Raw genomic sequence first — 18,270 nt, 5'->3', positions numbered from 1 at the left:
AGCAGCCTGGGCAAGGTTGTGCTGCTGGGCTGTGAGGAAAAGGCTTGTTCTGTGGTGTGGCATCAGCAGGGATGGTAAATGCTGACTTGCTGTGAATGCACTGTACCTGCTGGGAGGCTGAAAATCCTACAGAATCACAGAATCACTTGGGTTGTAAAGGAGCTCTGAGAGCATCAAGTCCAACCCTTGATCCACTCCCACTGCAGTTCCCAGCCCATGGCACTGAGTGCCACATCCAGGCTCTTTTGAAATATCTCCAGGGATGGAGAATCCACCCCTTCCCTGGGCAGCCCATTCCAATGCCTGATCACCCTCTCCAGAAAGAAATTCTTTCTAATGTCCAACCTAAACCTCCCCTGGCACAACTTGAGACCTCTTGTGCCCTCTTGTCTGACTGATCTCTGCCTGGGAGCAGAGCCCGACTCCCCCCTGGCTCCAACCTCCTTTCAGGGAGTTGGAGAGAGTGATGAGGTCTCCCCTGAGCCTCCTCTTTTCCAGCCTCAACACCCCCAGCTCCCTCAGCCTCTCCTCATAGGATCTGTGCTGGATCCCTTCACCAGCACAAGTGCTACAGAGGGAAGCAGCAGCTGTGAAGCTCTGGGTAAGGACTTCAGGAACAGGTTGCTGCTTCCCCCATTTCCTCCTTTTCTTCGAGGTGGACCAAATCCTGGGTCACACCATCTTTTCCCCATGGCAGTGGGAACCAGGTGCCCGTGTCCTCATTGCTTAAGATCTGTGCAGTACTGAAACGGAGAGCAAGAGGGAAGAGACACATTTCTTAGGAAGGCAGAGCTCTTTATGAACCTGAGGACAGACCCACTGAGTCCCCCCGAGGCAGACACTATGGAACAGGCCATGCAGGGCACATTTGGGACAGCAGCATGATTGGTGTATTTACAGCATACAGAGACACAGACGATTGCAGAGAGATCTCTGGGAAGCCACAGCTACCACATACACCATGGACTGACACATCAAGGGCGTGGGGCTTCACAGTATCAGCAGTCAACTGCTGGATGAATGTGCTGAACTAGCCCTGGGCTCTGCAGGGACTGGTTTTTCATGGGAGAACAGTCAGTGCAGCTTCTGGGGCAGCGCACACCCTGCCAGGACAGCACCAAACTTCTAATTGCATGCTTGGGAACCTTCAGCACTGCTCGTGAGAAACCTCAGCTGGACCTAGATGGGGGCTAGGGTATGAGTTCAAGTCCCAGAATCCCCTTCCTGTGCGTGCTTCCTCCTCCTCCTCCTCCTTTGGGAAGAGCCCCATCCATCAGTGGCTCCAGAGTGCAAAGAGTGCCGGGGTGCTGAGCGGGGAGAGCCAGCAGTGCTCCACCACGCTGTAGAGCAGGTAACCCAGGAGCAAACCAGAGAGCACATCCGTCACGTTGTGCCTGCCCAACATCACCCGGGACACCCCGACGAGGAGAGCCCAGAGCACCACCAGGACCCTCAGAGGGGCTGCAAGCACCAGGTGGTGCAGGACGAAGCGGCAGACGAGGGCGGCTCTGGTGGCGTGGCCCGAGGGGAAGGAGTATTTGTCCACGGAGATGGTGGCAAACATGTCCATCTGGTTGTGGGGGGGTCGTGGCCGCCTGACGAGCCCTTTCACCACGGCCACCAGCACGAGGTCCAGCAGCAGAGCTAGGAGAGAGCAAGAGAGAGTGAGAAAGGTTTCCTGCCTTGCAGCTTCCGCGGCTTTATTCCCCTTCCAGGGAAAATAAGGCAAGAATCGAAACAGAGCCATCAGCTGAAGAGGAAAGCACTTGGCTACCAAAGCTTGCTGAGAGAAGGCGGCGTTTCCCATGGCTACAACACGTAGGTTGGCATTCATCCATGGCCTGTTCCAGCAGGAGCACATCTTCAATCCCTGCTCCTGCTGCACGCAGCCCTGGTGCAGTGCCAGACCCCCAGCCTGAGGCTGCCAGCAGCAGAGCTTGGCCCTGCTTGCACCCAAGGCCTTTTCTCCCTTCCAGCCCTTCCAACCCTCCCCTTGCTGTGGCTCAGGGCTCGAGCTGACCCCTCGTTTGAAGGTAACAGAGGGGTTAATAACCCCCCGTGACTCCCTTACTGACAGCCCCTGCTGACTCAGTGTTTCTGGGCCACCGTCCTGACACCAGGGTTGAACAGACCAAGGTGAATGATCAACCCACTGCAAACACAGCCTTGGGTGAGGGACTCTGCAGTGCCGTGGCTCTGCTGGTCTGGGGGACTAATGCCAGGGAGCTATGGTTTGCAGAAGCAGACTAAAGGATGGGTTAAATAATGGTGGCTTGGCCCCAGAGAGCTAAAGAGAGTTCTTGTAGTAGCAGCCTGAGGTGAAGCCCCAGTGAGAAGTGTTCAGTGGTATTTTTGCAAGAGGAGCTTCTCACAGAGGATAGAGGTGCTCCCAGTGCTCACAGATAGGGCTACTTCTTCCCAGGAAGCCTTGTGAGAGATTTATGGAATAACAGAATTGTCAGGGTTGGAAGGGACCTTTAAGCCCATCCAGTTCCACCCCCCCTGCCATGGGCAGGGACACCTCCCACCAGATCAGGTTGCTCCAAGCCCCATCCAGCCTGTCCTTAAAAACTTCCAGGGATGGAAGAGGCTTCCACCACCTCTCTGGGCAACCTTTGCCAGTCTCCACCACCCTTATGGGGAAAAACTTTTTCCTAACACCTAATCTACCATCCTCTAGTTTGAATCAATTTCCCCATGTCCCATTCCCCTGACATCCTAAAAAAAGTCCCTCCCCAGCTTTCCTGTAGCCCCCTTCATATACTGGGAGGTCACAATAAGGTCTCCTCAGAGCCTTCTCCTCTCCAGACTGAATAACCCCAGCTCTCTCAGTGTCCTCACAGGAGTGGTGCTCCAGCCTTCTGATCATCCTCGTGGCCCTTTTCTGGACACACTCCACGGGTCTTTCTTGTAATAGATTGACTTCTGTTTGTCCCAAGGTTTGTTTCTGGACACCAAATCTATCAGTCACTTCAGTTCTTCAGTTCTTTGCCTTTGGTTAATCATTTAAGAGTTTTTTGGTTTTTTTTTCACATGTAAACCTAGTTCAATTGTTTTTTCTCTGTACATATTGTTTGGGAGATTCAATCTGGACATTAGAGAACACTCATTTCTCATGTGGCTGTTGCAGCCCTGGGACAGAGCCCCAGAAAGGTGGTTGGCTCTGGCTGAGAGCTGAGGGGTGACCATGGCCCTGGTGCTGGGACAGACTGTCCTGGACCAGAGGTGAGGCTGAAGGCCTCCAGGTCACCTCCCCAAGCCTGCAGTGGGATTGTAATTTAACCACATTGAAAAAGATGCACAAAAGCACCTGTTTGAATTCCAGTGATGGGCAAGATACCAATTATTTGCAACTTAATAATAGGAACCTGAGGAGGTCTGTTGTCCTGGAGCTACTATAGTGAGCAAAAATGAAGACTCCAAGTATGCCAGGGAGGACAGAACATTAGAGCTGAAATATTGCATCAAATAACATTAAAATGCAGGCTTTAAATCAGGTTTCCTCACTAGCTGGTACAGATCAAACCAGGCAGTGATGCCTGCAGGGAGCCAAAGGATGCAGATCCCCATGTGCCAGAGCAGCTTTTCAGGATGGTGCAGGAGGAACAGGGTGGCATCTCAAGACCAGGCAGCTGCACCTGGAATGTCCTCTTGTGACAAGCTGAAGGACTAAAGATTTGTGCAGCTGCAGGAGCAGTTTAACCCTCAGGAGTTTGACAGTGTGGTTGGAGCTGTGACAGACAAGCAGCACCCATGCCACCACTCCTGTGGCGTTCCTTGCTGTGGTACCAGGCACCCTGGATGAAGATGAGGATGAGGATGAGGGTGAGGGTGAGGATGAGGATGAGGGTGAGGATGAGATTGAAGGTGAGCGTGAGGATGAGGGTGAGGGTGAGGGTGAGGATGAGGATGAGGGTGAGCGTGAGGATGAGGATGAGGGTGAGGATGAGGATGAGGGTGAGGATGAGGGTGAGCCTGCATTCCTCAACCAGTTCCCTCCAGGCTCTTTACTCAGCCCTGCCTCACCCTCCAGGCTCTGTCCTCCCCCCTTTGCCCCCCACCTCACCGAAGAGCAGGTTGAGCAGCACCTCCCTGGCTGCCGAGCTCTGGCTCTGGCAGAGCCCATAGAAGGTTCCAAGCAGCCAGGGGATGCCGTGTCCCGACACCTCGATCACTTTCATCAGGGGCCGGGCGCTGCCCCACGCCGAACCCTCCCCGGCACAGACCCCAAGGCGCTTGGAGGTCCAAAGGTCGATGGCGAGCAGGGAGCTGAGGGCGATGCCCAGGAAGGAAGGGTTCAGCTTCATGCAGTCCTCCTCGGGCAGCGGGGATGCTGCGGAGCCGCTGCCCGATTCCTTGCGCCGTGCCGGGCTGTCCGGGGCACCGGGGCTGCGCTGGCTCACCAGGGACAGGAACTCCAGCCGGTTGCTGCTGCTCAGGCTGCCGCTGCTACCGGACCGTCGCTCACGGCTGCTCCGGGGGCTCGGCATGGCGAGACGATGTGGCCTGGGGGAGGTGGGGACCGGTCACCGGCTGCCAGGCCTGCTCCGGCACCGGGAGGCGGGAGAGCCTCGCAGGAGCCCGCACCTCACCCGTATCTTCCCCCCACCTCAGCGCAACCCTCTCCGCGTCCCGCCAGCCCCCGGCCTGCCCCCCCACACACACCTCCGCCTCCCGCCACCGTACCGCCCCGGTCCCGGTCCCCTCCCTTCGCTCCCGATGTGACCCCAGGACCCCCCCACCAAGGCCACCTCCGCTCCTCGGTCCCCTCGTTCCCCGGTTCCCCGTTCCCCGGGGCTGCCCCGCTTCCTCTTCCACCTCCCCGCCGTGACGCACCGGGTTGCCATGGAGACCGGACGCCTCTTTGCGGCGCCCCCTGGCGGCGCGGAGGTCCGTCCGTTGCCTCCCGGGGCGGGGACCCAAGGTACGGCCCCGCCCGCCCGGTGTACGGCAGCCGGCGAGGGCCATAAGTGCCACGGCGGCGGCGCCTTCGCCCCGCCGGTGCGGGCGCCGGTGCGCGGGCGGCGATGTGCGGCGGCAGCGGCGGTCGGGAGAGGGAAGCGGCGGGGGGCCGGGCTGCCCCCCACCCGGCCCCGCGGTTCGGCGGCGGCGGGTGAGGGCGGTTCGGTGGCGATGGGGTGCCTGCAGAGCGTGGCCTGCAAGGCGCGGGTGCGCCGGGAGCAGATCGTGGTGTCCGACGTCTCGGCCACCATCGAACCGGCGGCCACCGCCATCGAGGAGAGCTCGCCGGTGGTGCTGCGGTACCGCACGCCGTACTTCCGCGCCTCGGCCCGCGTCCTCATGCCGCCCATCGCCCGGCGGCACACCTGGGTGGTGGGATGGATCCAGGCCTGCAACCACATGGAATTCTACAACACCTACAGCGACCTCGGCGTGTGAGCACCGGGGAAGGGACGGGGACCGCCACCGGGCGCGGCACACCACGGGGGTATCGGGGGGTGGTGGAGGAGGCATGGCTTGGACGGTCCGGTACCGGGAGCTGCACCCCCTTCCCTCCAGCGCATTCGGGATGTGCCCCGGTGTTACCCCCCCCTGGCTCCCGGTCACCGGGGGAGCACCGGGCTCCCTCGCAGGTGGCACCGGAGCCTGTCGGAGCGGAGGGCGGCTGTGACAGAGGGGTCGGGAGCTGCCTGTCTCCGGTCCCCGCGGGCACCCGGTACCCCGATGCGGCAGAATCCCGGAGCTGGGGCTCGGCGGGAAGTGTCCTCGAAGCTCCCGGTTCGCCGTTGCCACCCTCGCCCCTGCCGTGGCCTCCCGGGGTTGCGGTGTGGCCAGCAGCTGAGGTTTGGGTTGGGATGGGCTCCCCCCAACCCCAGCCACGGTGCAGGGGGTTTCACCTACACCCTCGGGCAGGTGTACTTGGGGTGTTTCCTTGTCTCCGCGCGGGTGCGTGGATGCCGAAGCATCAAAATCACTTTTATGGCTTTTATTGATGCTGGGCTCAGCTGGGGATAGGGACAGGGACAGCTGCTCCAGTGCAGGAGCTGGTGGTGGAGAGAGAGCAGCCCCAGAGCAGCTCAGCAATGAGTTTGGGCCCAGTTGGTTTGATTGAAGCTTAATTAAAACAGCGTTTTGCTGGCAGAACAAAGACTTCAGCTGGCTGGCTCCATGAGGGAACTGAGGCTGAGTTTCTTCTTGAGAGCTGGCTGCAGGTGGGGAGAGGGTCTTCAAACTCCCCCCCCCCCTCCCTCCCTCTCCCCCCCTGCCCCTCACCAGGTGCTGTTGCTGCTGTGTCCCTGCTAACCTGGCTTTTATCTTCCTGTTTTCCAGGTCAAGCTGGGAGCTGCCCGACCTGAGAGAAGGGAGAGTAAAAGCCATCAGCGACTCGGATGGTGTGAGCTACCCCTGGTATGGAAACACCACAGAAACTGTCACCCTGGTGGGGCCCACCAACAAGATCTCCAGGTTCTCGGTGAGCATGAATGACAACTTCTACCCCAGCGTGACGTGGGCTGTCCCCGTGAGCAACAGCAACGTGCCACTGCTGACCAGGATTAAGAGGGACCAGAGCTTTACCACCTGGCTGGTGGCCATGAACACCACCACCAAGGAAAAAATCATCTTGCAGACCATCAAGTGGAGGATGAGAGTGGACATCGAGGTCGATCCCATGCAGCTGCTGGGGCAGAGGGCAAGGCTGGTGGGAAGGACTCAGCAGGAGCAGCCCCGCATCCTCAGCAGGATGGAGCCCATCCCACCCAATGCACTAGTGAAACCCAATGCCAATGATGCCCAGGTCCTCATGTGGAGGCCCAAACGAGGCCAGCCCATCGTCGTGATACCTCCCAAGTAGAGCAGGGTGTGAGGAGGATGTGGGTGCTGCAGACCAGTGGGGTTCCTGAGCCAAAGCAGGCCTCTTGGGTTCTCCTCCTGCCTTTTTTTTCTAGCTGTGCTTGGAAACGCAGCTTCTCCTGAATCTGAAAGGATTGGCCACAGTGAGGACATTGGAATAGGGATTGCTGAGCTTGGAGGATTTCCCAGAAAGCCAAATCGAGTATTTCTAGGAGCTGGGGAAGAGGCTGTCTCACCTAAACAACTCATCTTTCCTTGCAGGGCAATGTGAGGAGCATGAGTGTTGTTGAACTGTGCCTGTGGCAAGTTCTGCTTTCCATCCAGCTGGAGGTAGAAGCTGGGGCCGTGTCTGCCAGGCATGGGGGGTCCTGTGGTGACCCTTCCCCTGGGGCATGGCTGTCCCCGTGGGGTCTGTACCTATGCATTTTGGATCAATAATTGACCCCTGGCCCTGCCTGGGAGCGTAGCCAGAGGCCAGCACTGGCTGTTGCTGCTTCCCAGGAGGGATTTTCCACAGCTGGGGGGCAGCAGGTTGTTTTGCATGCATCAGGGTGTGTTTGGAGTAGTTGTGAGTGTAGGAGATGCCATAGCTCTTTTCTGTCTTGGAGTGAGATCTAAGGGCAGGTTAGATGTCCTTTCATTTTAAAGGTGCACTAAATCTTTGTAGTTTCTCAACCCTTCCCCTCCTCCCCACCCCCCAAATCCCACTGGCCCTTCTTTTAGGGAAGCAAAACCAGTTTCCAGACAAGAGGGAACCCAGGAGCTGTGCTCAGGTGCTCCCTGGCAGTCTTGCACACAAACCCAGCTGGAGCTGCTCTGGGACTCTCACTTTTCCTCTGCAAGATGTAACCCCTTGCCTGAACCTGTGTGCTTGCTCGGTTTCCACCCCAATACTGGCTCATAGGGAGATCCTCTTCAGCCACCTGCAGAACAGGGTAGAGACCCCTGGGGGCTGCTGGCAGGGAGGGGACAGTGTGCCTTCTGGTGACTCCCCAGGCTCTGCAGGGAGTGGGATTTTTTTCCCTCTCCACGGGTCAGAGGCAGGGATGTGAGCAGAGGCTGTGTGGGGCAGGCCTGGGTTTGCCTGGGAAGGAGGGATGGGATTATTTCCTTTCCTTCTCTGGTGTGTCCTGGTCTGTGTGACAGTGTCATGCTGTGGGCTGCAGTTCCCAGTGTTTCACCCTCGAGGTGCAGCAGAGGTGAGAGCTGTGCCCCAGCTGCACTGCCAATGCCCCAGGCACTCCAGGCAGGTGGTTATGGCTTTTGCTGCTTTCTGTGTTCCCTCTTCCACCCCAGTGCCAGCCCTCTGGCTCCTCTGCTTTCCCTCCTGCATTCCCACCCTGGGAGCATTCATTGCCCTGGAGATATGGGTAAGTCCTGCTGGGAAGGTCCCATCATCTCCCCGGGAGAAGCTAGGGAGGGTCACCATGTTGGGCTAAACTTTCATGCAAAGCCTCTCCTGTGGTGTTGGTGCCCTGGGAATGCCCAGCCCAGCTTTGGGCCCTGTGGTGTGGTGCCCCTGGCACATCCTTGTCCCACACCCTGCAGCCCATCTCCTGCAAAGCTTCACCCACACACAGCTCGTGCTTCTCCAGGGTGGGATGTGCATCCCAGTCCCTGCTGGTGAAGGGGTCTCCCCAGGCATCTCAGACCAAAAATCCCCTTGAAGTCCCTGTACTATTTATTCTTAGTTGTGTTTGCTGCTGATTCAATTCTTTATTTATTTGGGGAGTGTTGCACTTTCATGCCTCAATGCACACTTGCCAGTGCTGGGGCTCCTGCTTCTCCTGCTCAGCCTTGCAGCAGGATGGGAACCTGCTGCTTTTGGTGCCTATGGCTGGGGGCTGCAGCCTTGTGGTAGGAGAGGGAACTCTGAGCTTTGGTTTGGTGAGTTTTCTGGAGCAAAACTTTGACTGGGAGCTTGCTGGACCCGCTCTTGTGAGCCTCTCTGCCCATGGTTTTGTGCTGGTATGGGATTGATGGGCAGCTTTTGCAGTCACTGATGGTTTATTTCTCAAAATGCCTGTGTGGAGAGGGGTTGGATACTTGAAATACAGTTTACCTTTATATTTGGGGGAGGGCAAGGGATGAGTTCCTTTGGATTTGTAGGGAGATGTACACTTTGGATCCAGGGGGGCAGAAATGTCTCTGGCAGCATCAGAGCTGAAAAGCCAGAGGAAGGGGTTCCCTAATGAAGGGGTGGGCCTGAGATGGGCTCCCTGCTGGGAGAAGGGTGCTGTGTGAGCACCTGAAACCTGCAGGAAAGGGCTGTCAGTGTGCTCAGGGACTGTGTGCCAACCATGCAGCCCAGGAGCTGCTCTGGCTCCTCCATGGTGCCAGTTAGCTGGGAGAGCAGGACATGGGATCACAGAATGGTTTGGGTTGGAAGGGACCTTAAAGCTCATCCAGCTCCAACCTAAATTTCCCCTCTTCATGTTGTAAGTCATTTCCCTTTGTCTTCTCCCCACACCCCCGTGTCCAAAGCCCTCCCCCAGCTTTCTTGTAGCCCCTTCAGGTATTGGAAGGTTGCTCCCCAGGGAGGTGCTTGGTGCTGGGCTCAGTGCCTGGCTGCAGTCTGTGCCTCTGCTCCCTGGGCTGGTCCCATCCTGCACCCAGGCACTGGCTGAGCCCCAGGGCTGTGCCTGAGTTCACCTTTCCAGGCTTCTGCTGGGCTTCTGTGCCCACTCCTTCTCCAAAGGCTGGATTTGATGCACTGAACTGGGTTTGATGTGTGGGTTGTCTCCATTGGCATTTCCCTGTGGAAAAAAAAAAAAAAACCAAAACCAAAAACGTTTGCAAAAAAAAAAAAGTTTGCAAACGTTTGCAAAAATGTGCAGGCATTTTGCATGGTTGTGAAAGGTGTGTGTTCATGCTTGGATGGAGATGCTGGGGGAGCATCTCCCTGAACTTGGTAGCACTGACTGATGGAGCCTGGGTGCTGGGCTTGTGATGCTGCAGAAAAAAGGGGCAGAAGAGGGGATGGCAGGAGGTGACAGCTCCTGAAGGTGTGCCCAGGTTTGGCTGATGTCCCCGTGACCCGCAGCCCAAGTGGGAACCCCACCTGCAGAGCCCAGGCCAGGGATGAGCAGCTGGACCTGGGGGTCCTGGTTGTCCAAACACCCTGTGGGACACCTACTCTGCACCCCACTTTGGCACCAGCACCCCGTTACCTCAGGGAGGGGCAGGTCACAGGAATTGCCCACCCCCCAGCTCCCCTTGCCCCGTGCCCCGAGGTGTCCCTTCCTCCCTGTCCTCGGGTCACTTATTTATTTATTTATCTATCTATTTATTTATTTATTTCAGGTTTAAGTTATTTATTGCTATTTATTGACAGCTGGAAGGTGTGGGGGTTATTTCTGCTGGGCAGTGGGGGCAGCTGCCCCCTCCCCTCCCCCCTCCATCCCCTCCCTGCCTCCTGCATTTTGGGGAGCATCACTGGGGAGGGATGCTCACTGCCCCTCATGTTCCCATCCTCTTCCAGAGCCAGAGAGGAGAAAGGAAGGGGAATCACGATGGTGCCTGCAGGGAGGGCACCCCATGCCCATCCCCTTCCCACAGAAGCTCAAAGCCCCCCCCATGCCCCATTCCCAGGCATTGTGCTCCCTCCCGTGCCCATCCACATATTTATCAGCCTGGCTTCCTGGCGTTTCTCTGGTTGGCTCCTGCTGGATTTGCTGTTGGCAGTTCCTGGAGGTGGTGTGAAGAGCCAGGACCCGTGGGTGTCACCAGGACCCGTGGGTGTCACCAGGACCCGTGGGTGTCACCGTGGAGCAAAGACGAATCCAGGTATTCTGCTGCCGCGTGGGGAAAATCGGAAGGAGAAGAGGAAAGTTGGTTTTGCAGAGTGCCTTAAATACAAATGACTTTACTGAGTTAGGGGGCTTGGACTTCTCTCTGGATGTTACTACCAACTCAAAAAAAAAAAAAAAAATGTTGCATTTCACTTCTCTGGGATTAAAAGAAAAACCACTCGAGCTGTACTGGAACCAAACCCTGTGTTTCCTTGAGTCTGGCTGGGTTTGTATCTCCTGGGAGCAGGCAGGAATTGATGGGCTGTTGCCTGCCTTGCTGGCAGTGGGACCAGTGACTGCCCTTGGCAGCTTGAAGCCCCTGGGACTGGTGACAGGACTTATTTCCCCTTGCCATGACTTGCAGGTGGCTTCTCTGATGTCCCAGTGGGGCTGTGCTCACCCTGCAGTGCCCATTCCCTGGGGATGCTTGGAGCAGCCTCTGCACAATGCCTGCTGTGGGGCTGTGTCCTTCCAGAAAATGGGGCAGTTGGTTGGAAAGCTCTGTGTGGGAGCAGACAGCTCTTTTTCCCTTAAGAAACCATGTCAAGGCCAGGGCCACGTGCTGAGGGAACAGCAAGAAACCCAGGAGCTTGGACAGCCCAGCCCTGGGGAGCAGGGGAAGCTGCCAAGCTTGATAAAGCTGAACAATTACCTGGAAAAATATGTTTCCCCTTGGAAACTGCAGATCCCCCTCCCACTTCTTGCAGAGTAAAGAAGGGTGAGCAAGAATCAACTCAGAGACCAAGTGCTTTTATCTTCTAGTAAAAATAACACATGAGGCTAATGCAGGATTTCATAATGAAGGTTCATTTAGAAGTAATTTGGGGAAAAATGCCAATTTCACTCTAGTTCCTGGGGGCAATTATATATTAAAATAGATGCTCTTTGATAATGAAAGAGGGGAGTTCACAGAAATGCAGCTGTGTTTGGGGAAGGATGCCCTCAACAGGGTGGTCTGGGCTGCACAGGGGGTTGAAGGACAGTGATGGGTGGCAGGAGCCAGCAGCTCTGGATGTTGTCCAAGGACTGAGTGGCCACATCCCAAGCAGGTGGTGGTAGAACCCATAGGATGCTGGAGGGCGTCTCAGTGGATCCAGTGTGTTGCTTACCATGAGCATCAACCCTGCTTGCTGTGGGGTGCATTTGTGCCCTGAGGCAGCCAATTTATCAGCTGCTTATTTTGAGTGCTGCTGATCGTGCTGGGCACTGAGGGATGCTGGCAGACAGCTTGTGAGCAATTTGGTGAGGTGGTTTCTAGCCTGGCTTTATATTAAAAACATCACTCATCTCTTGACAGATCCCTGAGGCATAGGAGAGCATAAGGGCCATAGGAGGAGTTTGTGCAGTTTGTTTGAGATGCTGGCAGGACCTCCCCACACCCTGCAGCTCACTGTAGGCCAGGATGAGGTGTGTTTCTTGGGTAGGTATCTGCTCCTTCCCACCTTGGGCCCTGCTGCTTTGTCTGAGATTGTGCCCTCGGACAACCTGCATTTCCCAGGTGCCTTATTTAAAGAGCAATAACCCAGGCAATCTGTGCTGTTGCCAGCAACCCAGGAGCAGGGGCACCCATCCCAGCTGCACAGCCCCAGGGGATAAGTAAATGGTGCAGGTTGCTGTGGACATGAGGCAGAGGAGGACTGCTGCAGGTAGAACTGAAGATCAGTTTATTTGTTCTATTTCCTCTTCCATAAAACCTGAAAACCATCAATCAGCTTCCAGCAAGCATCATGAGAAAGCAGTGAGAAGGGAGAGATTCGGCTCTTGCAGCTCCTCCCCTATGCAGGGGACCAGACCAAGGTGTTAATGCATTAGTGATGACTGCTCCCCAAGGCACACAGCAGCTTGGAGCCCCCCAGGCTGCCCCACGGGAGATGTGTGAAGCCAGGACACCCCTTCAGGGCCTGGCTGCTGCCACCATGCTTCTCACCAAGCCTCCAGAAAGGCAACCAGGAGAAATCCCACAGTGCCAGCCCAGGAGCCCCCTCTGCTCTGCTCACCTCTTCCTTGCGGGGCTGATTCAAGGCAAGAAAACACCCAAGGTTTTAGTTTTGAGGGGGTGTGAGGGATGAAAGGCAAGGGGAGGATTGGTTTAGTAGGGTGATGCTCCATCAGTGTGCTGGGATGAGGCTGCTGCTGGTGCTGAGGGGTGGAGGAGGCAGGAGGTGGGCAGAGGGACTGCTGCTCCCCACACCCCAGGGCGTGCAGCCAGGCGGGGGGGCAGGCAGAGCTGCTCACTCTGGCTGTGGGGTGTAACGTAGGTACTTCTTCCCTGAGGGGAGGTCCTTTGTGAAGACTCCTTTGGGAAAGAGCTTCTTGGCTTCCTCGTCAGGTAAGGTGGGCACAACCATGACGCTGTCACCAGCCTAGGGGGACAAATGGGAACAGTGAGACCAGCAGAGGAGCTGGTGGCTTGGGATGCAGGGGCCTCATCCCTGCTGGCAGGTGACACTGTGGATTCATCCCTGTGAGTACCCAGCAAGGCTGTCTCCGTACTCTGCTTTGCCCCAGGAAGGGAAGGTGCAGCTCCTGGTGTGGTCAGCACCCAGGTGCTGGTGTTGGGTGCACAATCACACCCACAGACACCCTGAGTCATTCAGTTGCACCTACAGAGCCTTCCTGCACAGATGGAGGAGGTGTTTGGGACAATGCTCTGGTCCTGCCTCACATGAGGACTTCTCCCATAATAGCAGGAGTGTGTCCTCTGGCTCCAGAGAAGCAGGCACAGGTCTGGGAGCTCAACAGCTCTGCTGGGCTGAAGAATCCCTGGCTGGCTACAGCAGCTGCACTGGGCTGCTGCTTCTTGCTTTTTCTTGGCTGCACAAGCTGTGGGAGTTTTAAATAGGGATGGCCATGACTAAGCAACTTCAACTGGTAATTATCCATGAGGATAGGACTTGGGTGGGCAAATTGGGGCTGTGCCCATGCTGGTCCTTCCTGGCTCAAAAGCAGGAGAGCAGCGAGCCAGCCCAGACAGGGCTGTCCCACACTTGCTGTGCCACTGGACTGGAGTGGATTTTGGCACACAGGTAAGAGTTTCCTTATCACAGATAATAAGGGCAGGACCTGCCTTGGCCCAAAGCTCAAATACTGATAGCCAAAAGGCCAAGCCCAGTATTTGCTGGCACCAGGAACCACAGGCACGGAAGGGAGGTTCCCAGGGATGACTCCAGACTGCAACAACCCTGGGCTGGGAGGTAACTCATATCCCAGCACCTCAGCAGTTTTTCCCACCCTATGGATCCCTCTACAAGGGAGGCTGGTTGACATTTCAAAGCCTGTTTTCAGTGCCTGGCTCTGAACTTTACTGCCCTTCTCACCTTCCAGTCCACAGGGGTAGCCACCTTCTTGTATGCTGTTAGCTGCAGGGAGTCCACCACTCTCAGGATCTCATCAAAGTTTCTCCCAGTGGTGGCTGGGTAGAGGATGGAGAGCTTCAACTTCTTGTCTGGGCCAAAAATGAACACCTGAGCACAGGGAGACAGAGTCAGTGGGTGGCCTGAAGATGTTTCTCCAGCTCTGGTGCTGGTTCTGTTCAGCCCTTTTGCTGCTCCCTGTCCTGGGTCTTGACCTGCTTGGCCACAGGACAGTGGAGATGTCACAGTGGGCATCTCCTGGAGCAACAAGTGATGCCCAGGCACAGGAACACAGGGGCTGCTCTGGGAGCTCCTGTTCCCAGTGCCAGCTTGTTTTGGTCCTTGAAATGTTTCCTCCCCTTGACCCCTGCCCTTCTCATGCATGGATGAGAGGGAAAGTCCAGCAGATCAAGCATTTTTGTCCCCTCTGCAGGCACAACAGGGAGGAGCTGTTGCCAAACAGCAAGATGGAGCTGCTGCCAGCACTGTGCCAGCCTCTTCCTGCAGCACAACCCCTGGATCTAACCCAAGGAAGCCAACTGAGCTCCTGAAGAAGGTGCTGCCCGGCCAGGAGAGCTGTGCCCATCATCAAGCCCAGTCCCACAGCCACAGGACAGACAATCCCAATCCCTGCTGCTGTGAAGGCCACTGTGCAGCTCAGCTGTGCTCCAGGGCAGGTACTCACCACCCGAGCTGTCAGGGGCATGCCCTGCTTGTCCTGCTCATCTGGGTCCAGCATTCCCAGCTTGACAGCCAGCTCCCGGTTTGCATCAGCAATGATGGGGAAGGGGAGTTTCTCTGTGGGCTGTTCCCCATTGTATGCATTGATGTCCTGAAGAGACAAAAGCATTGGGCTCATGCTCCCTGTTGTGAGTACCACCAGGGGAGGCAGAGGACAGGCAGGGAGAGCTCCACACAGGCTTTCCATGTGTGGGGGGAGCTCCTGCAGAGGGGACACACGGGAATGTGTCCAGCAGGAGCTTGTGACTTGCTTGGCCCCAAGGCTGGGATAGCACAGCCAGGGGCTCTTCAACTTCTGTGAAGTTTCTCTGCTTCCAGAAACCAGGTGACAAACCAGAAACAGGTGCCAGGCCAGACTCTGCATTGTTCTTACAGGTTAGTTGTTAAGTTGAGAGAGTTGTTGTTACTGAGAGGGTGCTCAGACATTGGAATGGGCTGCCCAGGGAAGGGGTGGATTCTCCATCCCTGGAGATATTTCAAAAGAGCCTGGATGTGGCACTCAGTGCCATGGGCTGGGAACTGCAGTGGGAGTGGATCAAGGGTTGGACTTGATGATCTCTGAGGTCCCTTCCAACCCAGCCAATTCTATGATTCTAAGTTGGGACACTGCATGCTCCTTTCTGAACCTCTGCTGGGACAGGATAGAAAGCCATCCCCAGCCAAAGCTCTGCAGGCTCTCCCTTGTTACCAGGATTTATGAGGTTGCTCCCTGTGATGGTCCAAACTTGATGGGCTGCACAGGGAAACTGTACCGTGAGTCTCTCTGAATTCAGCCTGGAGTCAGCCAGAGCATCCCTGTAGCTTGCAGTGCCCCCTGCATGGCTCACACTGTGGCCTGGCAGGGCTGGAAAGGAGCCTGCTCAAGGCAGAGCATTAGAACAAGTTTAATCCAAAGTTTCTACACCAGAACAGAGCTGCCCACTCCTTCCATCCTTTTTATGCTATAAGGGAACCAAACCGGCCCCAGTGCTGATGCCAGATGCTCAGGGGAGTTATCAGCTGAGCTGATAATTTCCAGGTACAAATCTCTCAGCCTTCCCTGGGCTTCGAACGTGGGAGAACAGGCTCTGCCTTGCTCAGGGGGAACTTGGAGAGGGCAGGGTTGGAAATGCTGCCCATTGCTTGCAGCTGCTCAGAGCATGTCAGGCCCTGCACTTCCCAGGGTTGATGCCCAGGAGGTCAAGTTGTGCACATGTGGCCAGAGAAAGGCCAGCCCAGGTGAAATAAATGCTTCTGAATGCCCTACAGGAGGCTGTAAGTGAAGGTCAGACAGTGGCACAGACATTCCTCACTCTTCAGAGTGGGGGCTGGAGGATAAAGGGAGCTCCTGAGAAGCAATATCTGAACCCTGTGGATGGTAACACGTTTCAAAGTGCACGTAATTTCATGACCTGGGGATGTCTGTAGAAAACAGCCTGGCAAACCCCACCCTATTTTGCAATAAGTCACCTCAATTGCTTCCCTATGAACCAGTTTTCTCTCCAGAGTCCAAGCTGAAACCAGACATCCTCAAGAGTAATTTACTGACTCCTGACTCACCAAGATTAAGGCATCAGTGGCAAACAGAATGCTGAAACCTTCCCTGACACGTAGAGCACATGACAGTCAACCCTGCTGAAGGAGCTCATGGGTTCAGCCATTCCAGATAAAAATCCAAAGCACAGGTACGTAGGGGGACACTGCACAAAGAGTTCTGCCTGCCCAGTTTTGCTCACTCCAAGGAAGTGTTTTTAAGGTAAGATCTAATGAAGGAAATTGCAGTTTCTAGATCTCAATCTAGCATTTAATGCAGGGTGTTTCTGGCTGGCCAGGCAGCCTCTGACAAGGTTTTGCTGACTCAGCTTGTTGTTCATCTCTCTTCCATATCACCTGAGTATGCTGAACCCCATGCATCCCAACTTGTTGCCTCCTCCTGTCTCCCTGCCCTTCACAAAACCAGTTTCTTTGAAAAGCTTCTTGGAAATTGTAGAATTTTGTAAAAGCCAACAATATCCTATAGTTATTCAAAAGGCTTTGGGGAGCCAGAAGATGAGAATCCCCAAAGCAACCCCCTAACTTGCAGTTATATTTAACAGCATGTTACATATCCTAACTTGACTGGTGCTTTAAACCAGTTTGACCAGCACAGAATCCTCATTAACTGGTGTGGGATTTGTATGCTGTTTTTCCCAGGCCCTTCTGTGGCTTGGTGGGACACCAGCCATGTACCACTCAGGCACAAAGGTCAGTTAAAACAATAAGGCAATTAATTAACTTCTAAAGCCAGTCACACAGGAAACAATGTTTGAATGTGGAAATTTTTTCTCTGAAAGGGTTGTCAGACATTGGAATAGTCTGCCCAGGGCAGTGGTGGAGTCACCAACCCTGGAGGTATTTGAAGGGCCTGTGGTCCTTAGGGCCATGGTTTAGTGGTGAGCTTCCAGCTGGTCAGAGGATGGGATGGGTGATACTGAAGGTCTCTGCTAACCAAAGGCATCATGTGATTTCTCACCCTGACTATACCTCTTCTTGCAGGCATGTCTCACCCCTGGAAAATGTCTGAGAACATTCTCAATTTTAAGAGCAAAGAATGAGGCAGGTAATTAACCCAGGGATTTTTATACTCTGGCCTTATCTGTCTGAAATGCTCATTTTACAGCTGTGAGCCCTGGAGTCACTCTCCCTGGCAGCACACATAGCTGAGGCTGCACTTGAACTTCTTCTTTAGCTCCTTTTATGTTCCTTCAACAAGCTATGTCCTTCCCATCTTTTTTTTTATCCTCCTTCATGATGGTTTTATGTTTAACACACTCCTATTTGTGGTTTCATATTTAATATGCTCCTGTTTGTTCTGTTTTCTTTTCCCTGCCTGGGCATGAATTGCACCCTTTGAAGACTCCTGCTCGCTTCTGACACCTTCCTTTCCAGTTTTACTGCAGAACTTCTGGAGGCTCTGTGGACAAACTGTTTTCCTCTGAGCTTTTGCCACCACCTCCACAGACTTTTTACCCTTTCAGGTAGAAGAAACAATTTCAGTTGTTTCAAAGCACAGAGTGCCCTGGATTTTGTGGAACGCTCCATGAAGATGGAGCAGACCTTCCTGTTCCTGCTCTGCATTTCAGCCCCTCCTATCCTACACGCTTTGGGAATCAAGTGTCTTACAGTGTTTATCAGTTATCAGTTATCCCATACCTTGCTCCAGGAGAGGTGATCCTGGACGTTGTCAATGGAGAGGGCAATCAGCTTCACGTTGCGTTTGCTGAACTCTGGCGCCAGCTTTGCCGCCCGGCCCAGCTCGGTGGTGCAGACAGGGGTGAAATCCCGAGGGTGGGAGAAGAGGATGCCCCATCTGAAAGGAAAAAGAGCAGGAGATGGCATTAGGGGGAGATGTCCTTCTGCTTTCTACTCCAGACAAAAAGCTGTCTTGGTGGCATTGCACAGGGACCAGTGTGTGAACAGGTCGTCTCTCTGTTAAGTGGAGAACTTGCTCTGGAAACTCTTCCTTCCCTGGAAACTCTTTCCAGGAAAATCTTCCTTCCCTAGGAACTCTTCCTTCCCTGGAAACTCTTCCTTCCCTATCACTAGAACCCTTC

The 18,270-nt window shown here is 55.2% G+C and overlaps 3 protein-coding genes across 6 annotated transcripts; 1 reads left to right on the top strand and 2 right to left on the bottom strand.

The window, feature by feature from the left end:
* Window positions 1-774: 774 nt before the first annotated feature.
* Window positions 775-4,600, bottom strand: PLPP6 (phospholipid phosphatase 6). 2 transcript variants are annotated; one of them, XM_071751268.1, is made up of 3 exons: window positions 4,067-4,600; window positions 1,775-1,936; window positions 775-1,644 (listed from the first exon to the last, which is right to left on the bottom strand). In XM_071751268.1, exons 1-3 carry the CDS (start codon window positions 4,488-4,490, stop codon window positions 1,274-1,276), a joined length of 957 nt encoding a protein of 318 aa, XP_071607369.1. In that variant the 5' UTR covers window positions 4,491-4,600; the 3' UTR covers window positions 775-1,273. The 2 variants fall into 2 exon arrangements, with proteins under 2 accessions (XP_071607369.1, XP_071607370.1); XM_071751269.1 differs by lacking the exon at window positions 1,775-1,936 and having other exon boundaries at window positions 4,067-4,591.
* Window positions 4,601-4,728: 128 nt separating this feature from the next.
* On the top strand, window positions 4,729-11,548 carry FAM78B (family with sequence similarity 78 member B). 3 transcript variants are annotated; one of them, XM_071751267.1, is made up of 3 exons: window positions 4,729-5,396; window positions 6,292-6,433; window positions 10,295-11,548. In XM_071751267.1, the coding sequence occupies exons 1-3, from the start codon at window positions 4,846-4,848 to the stop codon at window positions 10,664-10,666; spliced, it is 1,065 nt and encodes a 354-aa protein (XP_071607368.1). In that variant the 5' UTR covers window positions 4,729-4,845; the 3' UTR covers window positions 10,667-11,548. The 3 variants fall into 3 exon arrangements, 2 of the variants coding, with proteins under 2 accessions (XP_071607368.1, XP_071607367.1); XR_011727230.1 differs by having other exon boundaries at window positions 4,731-5,396; window positions 6,292-8,183; window positions 10,295-10,382; XM_071751266.1 differs by lacking the exon at window positions 10,295-11,548 and having other exon boundaries at window positions 4,731-5,396; window positions 6,292-9,643.
* A 1,287-nt stretch (window positions 11,549-12,835) lies between these two features.
* PRDX6 (peroxiredoxin 6) lies at window positions 12,836-14,816 on the bottom strand. The gene is made up of 3 exons (XM_071749811.1): window positions 14,643-14,816; window positions 13,922-14,068; window positions 12,836-12,967 (listed from the first exon to the last, which is right to left on the bottom strand). Exons 1-3 carry the CDS (start codon window positions 14,814-14,816, stop codon window positions 12,836-12,838), a joined length of 453 nt encoding a protein of 150 aa, XP_071605912.1.
* Window positions 14,817-18,270: the final 3,454 nt, after the last annotated feature.

Source organism: Heliangelus exortis, chromosome 8 (assembly GCF_036169615.1).
Source record: "Heliangelus exortis chromosome 8, bHelExo1.hap1, whole genome shotgun sequence".
NCBI classification, from domain to species: domain Eukaryota; kingdom Metazoa; phylum Chordata; class Aves; order Apodiformes; family Trochilidae; genus Heliangelus; species Heliangelus exortis.
The sequence above is the reverse complement of the archived record's forward strand: the minus strand, read 5'-3'. Positions and strand labels throughout refer to the sequence as shown.

Coding starts and splice junctions, on each gene's coding strand:
- PLPP6 (XM_071751268.1), bottom strand. CDS start 4,490: ATGCCGAGCCCCCGGAGCAGCCGTGAGCGACGGTCCGGTAGCAGCGGC. Junction 1,937..4,066: donor GCTGCTCAACCTGCTCTTCG/GTGAGGTGGGGG, acceptor AGCAGGGCCAAG/CTCTGCTGCTGGCAGCCTCA. Junction 1,645..1,774: donor CCTTCTCTCAGCAAGCTTTG/GTAGCCAAGTGC, acceptor GCTCTCTCCTAG/CTCTGCTGCTGGACCTCGTG.
- PRDX6 (XM_071749811.1), bottom strand. CDS start 14,816: ATGAGCCCAATGCTTTTGTCTCTTCAGGACATCAATGCATACAATGGG. Junction 14,069..14,642: donor TGCCCCTGACAGCTCGGGTG/GTGAGTACCTGC, acceptor CCCTGTGCTCAG/GTGTTCATTTTTGGCCCAGA. Junction 12,968..13,921: donor CTACCCCTGTGGACTGGAAG/GTGAGAAGGGCA, acceptor TTGTCCCCCTAG/GCTGGTGACAGCGTCATGGT.
- FAM78B (XM_071751266.1), top strand. CDS start 4,846: ATGGAGACCGGACGCCTCTTTGCGGCGCCCCCTGGCGGCGCGGAGGTC. Junction 5,397..6,291: donor ACCTACAGCGACCTCGGCGT/GTGAGCACCGGG, acceptor CCTGTTTTCCAG/GTCAAGCTGGGAGCTGCCCG.